At 38.4% G+C, this 9,796-nt stretch overlaps 1 protein-coding gene across 1 annotated transcript; it reads left to right on the plus strand.

Annotated features, from left to right (window-relative positions):
* The first annotated feature begins 3,457 nt into the window (after positions 1–3,457).
* On the plus strand, positions 3,458–4,957 carry LOC131164435 (cationic peroxidase 2-like). Its single transcript, XM_058121614.1, has 3 exons — positions 3,458–3,933; positions 4,079–4,241; positions 4,315–4,957. The coding sequence occupies exons 1-3, from the start codon at positions 3,529–3,531 to the stop codon at positions 4,734–4,736; spliced, it is 990 nt and encodes a 329-aa protein (XP_057977597.1). The 5' UTR covers positions 3,458–3,528; the 3' UTR covers positions 4,737–4,957.
* The last annotated feature ends 4,839 nt before the right edge of the window (positions 4,958–9,796 follow it).

Genomic DNA, 9,796 nt, shown 5'->3' on the forward strand with positions numbered 1-9,796 from the left:
GTTTATATAGAAATCTTTGCCCCTGTTGTCAGGCTTGAAACCATTAGATTATTAATTTCACTTTCAACACAAAACGGATGGAAGATTTACCAACTGGATGTGAAATCAGCATTTTTGAACAGTTTTCTGGAAGAAGAGATTTATATCGATCAACCACCTAGATATGTAAAGAAGGGAAAAGAAGATAGAGTGTACAAGTTGAAGAAAGCACTCCATGGCTTGAAGCAGGTACCTCGTGCGTGGAACATGAGGATTGATGACTACTTCTAGATGAATGGATTTGAGAAGTGTCCCTACGAGCATGCGCTATACATAAAGATGGAGACAGATGGAAGCATGCTGATAGCTTGCCTATATGTTGATGATCTGATCTTCACCGGCAATAATCCAGAGATGTTTGCCGCTTTCAAAAGGAGCATGGTCAAAGAATTCGAAATGACGGATATTAGCCAGATGGCTCACTTCCTTGGCATAGAAGTCGTACAAAGCGAGAAAGGAATTTTCATCTCCCAGAGCCACTATGCAAAAGAAGTATTGAAGAGTTTTGGGATGGACAAATGCAACCCAGTGACAACTCCAGTTGAAACGGGATTGGAGTTGAGAAAGAATGAGCAAGGAGATGTTGACCCCACATATTTTAAGAGTTTGGTTGGAAGTTTGAGGTATTTGACATGCACTAGACCAAATATACTTTACGGAGTTGGACTTGTCAACAGTTACATGGAGACTCCTGACCAGTCCCACCTGAATGCAGCAAAAAGGATACTCCGATATGTCAAGGGTACCATCACCGATGGTATGTTCTATTCATCAAGAGGTGATTGCAAACTTATCGGCTATTCAGATAGCGATTGGAGAAGAGATCTTGATGAAAGAAAAAGCATAACGGGATTCACATTTTTCTTGGGAGATACAGCGTTTACATGGTCTTCAAAGAAGCAACCCATCGTAACGTTGTCATCATGTGAAGCTGAGTATGTTGCTGTCAGTTCAACTGTTTGTCATGGTATATGGATTGGGAATGTACTGAAATATTTGAGATTTCTTCAAGATAACCCCACAGAAGTCTACATCGACAACCAATCAGCGATTGCACTTGCAAAAAAATCCAGTTTACCATGAAAGAGGCAAACATATTGATACTCGGTATCATTTTATCAGGGATTATATCAAGAATAAAGAAGTGGAATTGATATCTTGCAGAACGTATGATCAGATTGCTGACATTTTCACAAAACCACTCAAGCATGATATTTTTGCAAGACTGAAGACAATACTCGGAATGACAAAGTTAGGAGAGTCAAGTTTAAGGGGGGATGTTGAAAATAGTAACCTTGACTAAATGTGGAGATGGCCGGCAGCCCACCGCTGTTGACATTGGAGATTGGCAGGCAACCTACTCCACCTACCAGGCCACCTCCGTTGAAGTTTAACTCCCACCATTGTTGATTATATTGTTGTATGATTTACTATAAATAGATGTGTGTATGTGTTGTGAAAGTGTGGTGTGTTGAGAGAGTAATAGCCAATGAGCGAGAGAGTTCTCTGTATTTTCCAGATTGAAATATATTTGTTTGGTATTTATCCTCACTGAGTTTCAGTCACATCCAGTGACCGAGTGTACCTCTCCACCCATCAAGTTGTACATAACTTATCATTAGAATGTTGTAATGATATATTTGTAAAAATATATGATTACATATATTATTGTCATGTTAAATGAGAATATTATCATAATACAACATATTGAAATACTGTTTTGTGAGCATAATAGAACAAAAACAATAATAGTGTTGTCATGTTGTTATTATTAATAATAAATTATTGTGGCAACATTATTATTTGGCATACTTCTTAATAGTATTTGTTAAAGCTAAGTGAATTGTCACATTGTAAATTTATTTACTACATGAACAAGAATAGAAATTTAACATTTTTTTTGAATTCTCTTTAATTCTTCATAGGGTTTTCTAATATGGACGTTAAGTTGGCCATGAAGTTTTTCTCCCAACTTAATGTGTGTGTGTGTATATATATATAATGTAGGTATGTATTTGTGTACATATGTATATTTGTATATACATAAAATATGTAGTAGGTGCTTCTAATTTTAGTGTTAGATGGCAATTTTGTTGCATGGGGTCTCATTTCCATGGAAATGAATGAATAGATATACGAGTCTATTACTAGTCCTCCTGTATTTGCTTTATATATATTCTTTGCTATTTTTGCATGGGAAAGATTGAGTTCTACAAATGCCAAATTAATTATAAGTGTAAACCCATGATTTTTTCTTGCTTCTATAATGAGGGTTTAATTATAAGTGTGAACTCTTGATTTTTTTCTTGTTTCTATATTGAGGATTTAATTATAAGTGTGAACTCATGATTAACTTTTTTTTTTTGAGGTCCTATTTCCATGGAATTGAATGAACAGATGCATGGGTCTATTACTAGTCCTCGTGTATTTGCTTTTATATTTTTTTTCTTTTTGCTATTTTTGCATGGGAAAGATTGGATTCTACCTAGCTATGCCAAATTATAAGTGTGAATCCATGATTTTTTTTTTCTTGTTTTTAAAGTGAGGGTTTGATACTGATGATTTCCATGAAATTGGATGAACCGGGTCAATTGCTAGTCCTCCTGTATATGCTCTTATATATATATATATAGATTTCTTTTTGCTATTTTTGCATGGAAAAGATTTTGTTCTACGTATGCTAAATTATAAGTGTGAATTCATGATTTTTTTCTTGATTCTATAATGAGGGATTTAATTATAAGTCTGAACTCCTGATTAATTTGTTGATCATGGAACTGATAATTTCCATGAATTTGAATGAACTCAGGTCTATTACTAGTCCTCTTGTATTTGCTTGTACATATATATATATATATATATATATACAGGGCCGGCTCAACATTTAGGCAACTGAGGTGCTTGCCTAGGGCCCCAAAAATTTTGGGGTCCCCATTTATTTTTAATATAATAATTTAGTATTATTTATGGAATTCTGTTTGGTGAAATTAATTTTAAATAAAAATAAAAATTAAATAAAAAATTAAGAGCTCCTAATTAAATAATTGTGTTTGATGAAATTAATTTTAAATAAAAATAAAAATTAAACAAAATATTAAGGATCTCTAATTAAATTATGTTCCATATTGTGAAGAGCCACTCGTGTATTATATATATATAAATATTTTCCCCCCTTCTTTTTGCTATTTTTGCATGGGAAAGATTGAGCTCTTCCTTCTGCCACCTTAGGAAAATAAGGAACTTTCCTGCTAACCCCCACTCTACATATAAGTGTGAAGTCATGACTAATTTTTTGTTTCTATTTTTGAATGACGAGGGGTTTAATTGTAGGTGTCTGGATCATTCTCTCTCTCTCTCTCTCTCTCCCCTTTTGGGTGGTAGATTTGCCTATAAATACAATGAGTTGAACTCAAAGACAACCACACCTCATATCAATTCCAATTCAATTGATATAGCTAGCTGGCTTCTTTTTTGGTTCAAGTAATCACAATGACGAGTGGATTAGGGTGGTTAATATTTTTGTTCGTATTGGCTGCCGGAGAGGGGGCTCAGGTCGACGGCAATAGTACTACCGCTCTCACTGTGGGTTTTTACGACCGATCCTGCCCAGAAGTAGAATCTATAGTGAGGGCAACCATGGAGGCCCATTTTGCGTCAAACTCGAGGGTGGCTCCGGGCATTCTCCGAATGTTCTTTCACGACTGCTTTGTGAGGGGCTGCGACGGCTCCGTCCTCCTCGATGGTCCATCTTCAGAGAAAACCGCCCCACCGAACCGCAACTTGAGGGGGTTCGAAGCCATCGAGGAGGCAAAGGCCCAATTGGAGTCCGCCTGCCCAGGAGTTGTATCCTGCGCAGACATCCTGGCCCTCGCTGCGAGGGATGCCGTGATTTTGGTAATTGTTTATATAATTTTATGTGATTTAATTTGTTGTTTAAATGTTCCCATTTGATTCATGAATGCAGCAGCTCGGCTTCTTAGTTTTACGCTCTTAAATATATGTGGTGTATGTTAATTATATTGGTGGTGTGTGGTTGCAGACTAATGGACCGAGGTGGTCAGTGCCCACAGGCCGGAGAGATGGGCTGATCTCTTTAGCTTCTGAAACGGCAAATTTGCCTTCGTTTTTGGACTCTGTTGAAACACAGAAACAAAAATTCAGTGACAAGGGGCTCAACCTTCAGGATATGGTCACCCTTGTGGGTGAGTATTCAAATAATTTAATTTTATGTTTTAATTTATGGACCCAGCTTATTCTGCTTAGTTCGTTTTTCAGGGGGGCATACAATTGGAACTACCGCGTGTCAATTTCTCAGCCATAGGTTGTATAACTTCAACAAGACGTCAAAAGCTGATCCCTCTATCAATCCGAGCTTCCTCCCTCGGTTGAAAGCCCTGTGTCCTCCCAATGGCGATGCAGTGAGGCGTGTGGAGCTGGATACAGACAGTTCAGCCGTGTTCGATACATCTTATTTCTCAAACCTAAAGAACAGCAGAGGGGTTCTTGCCTCTGATCAACTGCTGTGGAATGACAACTCCACCAAGCCCATAGTCCGGCAATTGCTGGGGGTTGGAGGCCCCTCCCCTGCAATCAACTTCAATATGGAGTTCGGAAATGCCATGGTGAAGATGGGGGCCATCCAAGTCAAGACTGGGGCAGGTGGCGAAATTCGAAAGATCTGCTCAGCTCCAAACTGAAAACCAATGTTACTCCATAAACAAATATACACAGTGTCTGTGCCTAACGAGCTGATTCATGCCAATGGTTCATTTCTCTGCTTCCATTGTATGATAAAGCTAGCTAGCCTTTTCAGGCAGAGACACACTATATACTATATATATAAATGCTTTATTTATGTGCGTATAAATGTGTATTGGACACTGAAGTTTGAAATAATATATAAAATTACCTCTTCCATTTATCTATACTACTCTTAATTTGCCTCCTGCTCAACCATATATGGCAGACTCTCAACTTCACCCTTCCATAGTGAGGTTGTTAAATGCTTTTGTTTGAATAGTTGCCTTCCATTTGTAGTTAAGAGTACTACTAAACTTAAGACAGCGTGTGTGAATGCTTTGACTATACATCAATCCATGAAGGGCTATGTAAACATAGGGCTATGAAAAGGCATGTGCTTTGATCGGATGGGGTATTACACCAGCCCCATAATAATAATAATAATAATAATAATAATAATAATAATAATAATAATAATAATAATGATAAGAGAGTATAATCACAATTCCTAAAGCATTTTACCACTTGCATGCGTCCATCCTTTAAAAAATTGTAAATCCTGCTGCACCTCTGCTGTAGAAAACTAAAGCCTTTACATTTGTTCTCAACATGCAGTCTTTATTGTCAAAATAAAATAAAAGGAATTTCTATTAGAACTGGGGGGAAAGAAAAAGTTACAACCAAGAACACAATGTATCCTCACACAAAAAAGAAAGCAAACATATACAACACATTGCATCTATTACATTTAAAAAAAAAAAAAAGTTTTTTAGCATCTCTTCTACGTTTGGAGTTGTAGATGTTGGATTATAAAATTTTTACACTTTATTTTCTTGGATTGGAATGTGACTATTTTTTATTATACTATTTTATGGGAAAATGAAACTACCCTTTCCAACAAATAGCCCCTTAATTTTTGGTTATGTTAACGTGTATTAGGCTTTCGGCTGAAGTCCAAACCTTATTTACTTGTACTACTCTTATTACTTGTACTGCACTTGTACTACACTCCGTGCCTCTTATATAAATAGGCACCCATGTATACTCTTACATACAAGAAATACAATAATACTTGTTCAGTATTTCTAACATGGTATCAGAGCTAATGCTCTGGCCTTCTCTTAGCAGTCTTGTTTTCGTAGTGTTGCTTCTTCCCTATGGCGCTTCTGCCTCCGTCAAGGAACCACACCACAAACCACTGCATCCTCTGTGGCCGCAGTGCTTATCACTCTGATCAAGCTTCTATAGGTACCATCGAGATCGTCGTTTGCCGATCTACTCATCGATGGAAACTAGGACGTCATCAGAGCTCGCATGGGCCCGCACGCGCCGCCGCCATGTTCTAATTCAAAGTCCATGTGCCTCATGCGCCAATCACATGCTGCCTACACGAGCTCCACGCGCCTATTTCATCTTGCCACGTCAGCCATAGCTGACGTCATCACGCCACACCAGCTTGCCATGTTAACACGCCACATCAGCACTGTTGACTATTGACCCGAGTGTTGACCAGATCGTTGACTTTTTTTGGGTTAAATTTTTCAGGCTACGTTCTCCTCGCCTAGTTTTTTGCGTAGATTTCATTTTTGATGGGTGAAGGGGACTCACTCAATCACTGGTTGTGATAGAAACTGAGTGAGGATTGCACATAAATACAAAATCATTAATTTCAATATGAAAAAGAAACAAACAGAGACAAATTTAAGATACACAAGCTCTATTCTTCTCACTAGTTATTCACCCTCACTCCACCACACATTACATTACACATACACACACATCTATTTATAGTAGAAGATGGACAATAGGTAGAATTAAATTCAACTAAGTAGGATGAGTTGGTGGTCGACTCTCCACTGTAAATTCAAAAATAGTGGGCTGGGGTTGGTGGAGCTACTGCCATGTTTTGCTGCCACCGTCCCACCATCAAGTTTACTCTTTAACATCCTCCCTTAAACTTGACTCTCCTGGTTTTGTAATTCTGAGTATTGTCTTCAGTCTTACAAAAATATCATGCTTGAGTGGCTTCGTGAAAATATCAGCAATCTGATCATACATTCTGCAAGATATCAACTCCACTTCTTTATTCTTGACACGCTCCCTAATAAAATGATACCGAGTATCAATATGCTTGCTTCTTTTATGGAATACTATTGGATTCTTTGCAAGTGCAATCGCAGATCAATTATTGATATAGACTTTTGTGGGGTTATCTTGAAGAAATCCAAGAAACTTCAGTACATTCCTAATCCATATATCAGGACAAACAGTTGAGCTGACAGCAACATACTCAGCTTCATACGATGACAATGTTACAATGGGTTGCTTCTTCGATGACCATGTAAACGCTGTATCTCCCATGAAGAATGTGAATCTAGTCGTGCTTTTTCTTTCATCAAGATCTCTTTCCCAATCGCTATATGAATAGCCAATAAGTTTGCAATCACCTCTTGATGAATAAAACATACCATCAGTGATGGTACCCTTGACATAGCGAAGTATCCTCTTCGCTGCATTCAAATGGGACTGGTCAGGAGTCTCCATGTACCTGCTGACTAGTCCAACTCTATAGAGTATGTCTGATCTAGTGCACGTTAAATACCTCAAGCTTTCAACTAGACTCTTGAAATATGTGGGGTAAACATCTCCTTGCTCATTCTTTCTCAATTCTAATCCCGTTTCAACTGGAGTTGTCAATGGATTGCATTTGTCCATCCCAAACTTCTTCAGTACTTCTTTTGCATAGTGTCGTTGGGAGATGAAGATTCCCTTCTCGCTTTACACGACTTCTATGCTAAGAAAATGAGCCATCTGACCAATATCCGTCATTTTGAATTCTTTGGCCATGCTCCTCTTGAAAACGGCAAACATCTATGAATTTTTGCCAGTGAAAATTAGATCATCAATATATAGGCAGGAAATCAGCATGCTTCCGTCTGTCTCTATCTTCATGTATTGCACATGCTCGTAGAGAGACTACTGAAATCCATTCTTCTGGAAATAGTCATCAATCCTTATGTTCCACGCACGAGATGCCTGCTTCAAGCCATAAAGTGCTTTGTTCAGTTTGTACACTTTACCTTCTTTTCTCTTCTTCACATATCCAAGTGGTTGATCGATATAGATATTTTCTTCTAGAAAACCGTTCAAACATGCTAATTTCATGTCCAGCTAGTAAATCTTCCATCCATTTTGTCCTGATAGTGAAATTAGTAATCTGATGGTTTCAAGCCTGACAACTAAGGCAAATATTTCTCTATAATCAATCCCTTTTTTCTACTTGTAGCTTTTGGCGACAAGTCGTGCTTTGTATCTCTGAACTTCTCCTTGAGCATTCTTCTTAGTCTTGTAGACCCATTTCACACAAATAGTTTTGCGGCCCTTCGGGAGATTTGTCAACTCCCAAGTCTTATTCTTCTCGATGGATTAAATCTCCTCATCCATCATTTTTCTCCATTTATCTGCTTTGTTAGCTTCCTCAAAACTAACTGGGTCGCTGGTCAACAATAGACTATATAGTGTAACATACTCTTCTATTGTTCTGTAGTTTTATATAGATTGACTAGATTACGAGCTCCTCTAAGCCTCATGTCTGAGATTTCACCCTCAATTGGTGATGGAGATTCATTCCTCTATGGTGAACCATATGGAGGCATCTGCAGTTCAAAAACTTGTGACTCTATAGGCACTTCTCTTGTTCGTGTGGGTTCTTCTCCTTCAAGCGGCAATTCCGGATCTTTAGATGATTCAGCCTGGTCCCACTTCTAGGATTCATTTTCTTCCAAAATGACATCCCTACTGTGAATAACATTCTTATTGATGGGATCGTATAGTCGATATCCCATGGCGTTGTCACCGTATCCAACAAAGATACACTTCTCTCCTTTATCTTCCAACTTTATCCTTCTTGTTTCTGCGATCTTGGCGTAGGCTATGGAGCCAAATACTCTAAGATGACTCACACTGGGCTTGTGAGTACTCCAGGCTTCATGTGGTGTTTTTGTATCAAGACTCTTCGTAGGACACCTTTCAAGAAGATAAACTGCACATGATACTACTTCTGCCCAAAAACTCTTGGGCATGTTCTTATCCTTTAACATGCTTTTGGCCATGTTAAGGATCTTGTTGTTCTTCCTCTCAGCTACACCGCTCAACTGGGGAGTGTAGGTCGGTGTGAACTATTTTTGAATCTCTTACTGCCTAAGGAATTCCATGAAAGCTTTGTCCTTGTACTCTCCTTCTTGGTTTGATCAGAGTGACTTGATGCGATAGCCACTCTGTTTCTCCACAAGAGCTTTGAACTCTTTGAACTTGTCGAACACCTCTGACTTCCTTTTGAGGAAGTAGACCCAAGTCTTCCTGCAGTAATTGTAGATGAAGGTGAGAAAGTATTGATTTTGTCCATTTGAAAATGGTGTCAATGGATCACACACATTTGTGTGTACTAGTTGGAGCGACATGGTAGATCTCCAGTTGGCTTGCTTTCCAAAGTTGTTTTTGTGTTGCTTGCTCATAACACAACTTTCACATATCACATTTGGGTGGTGGACGTTGGGTAAGCCTTTCACCATCTTCTTGCTCCCCAATTGTTTCAAGCTTTCAAAATTCAGATGTTTATACCTGGGATGCCATAGCCAGTCTTTGTCTTTGATGATAGCACTTAAACACCTTGGTGCATCATGTTGAATGGCAAGTGAAAACACTCGATTCTTTGCCATTTGTACTCGAGTAACGAGCTTACCTCGAGCGTCTGTTATAACCATCTGCTTATCTTTAAGGCTAATTTGGTTGCCTTTCTCCACAAGCTATCCGAGATTAAGTATATTAGTCTTCATGGGTGGCACATAGTATACGTTGGAGAAAAAAGCATGGTCTCCATCCTTCCTTTTGATTATGAAATTTCCCCTTCCCCGAACTAAGACTTTAGAGAGATCACTAAATGATATCTCTCCCTGAACTTTCTCATCAAGTTTATGAAATAGGTTCTTGCTACTAGTCATGTGATTGCTTGCTCTAG

The sequence above is a fragment of the Malania oleifera genome, chromosome 9, assembly GCF_029873635.1.
Source record: "Malania oleifera isolate guangnan ecotype guangnan chromosome 9, ASM2987363v1, whole genome shotgun sequence".
Lineage (NCBI taxonomy): Eukaryota > Viridiplantae > Streptophyta > Magnoliopsida > Santalales > Ximeniaceae > Malania > Malania oleifera.

Bases quoted from the DNA above. Each gene is read 5' to 3' on its own strand.
- LOC131164435 (XM_058121614.1), top strand. From the start codon at position 3,529: ATGACGAGTGGATTAGGGTGGTTAATATTTTTGTTCGTATTGGCTGCC. The intron at 3,934-4,078 runs GTAATTGTTTAT...GTGTGGTTGCAG, and splicing joins CGAGGGATGCCGTGATTTTG to ACTAATGGACCGAGGTGGTC. The intron at 4,242-4,314 runs GTGAGTATTCAA...TTCGTTTTTCAG, and splicing joins GGATATGGTCACCCTTGTGG to GGGGGCATACAATTGGAACT.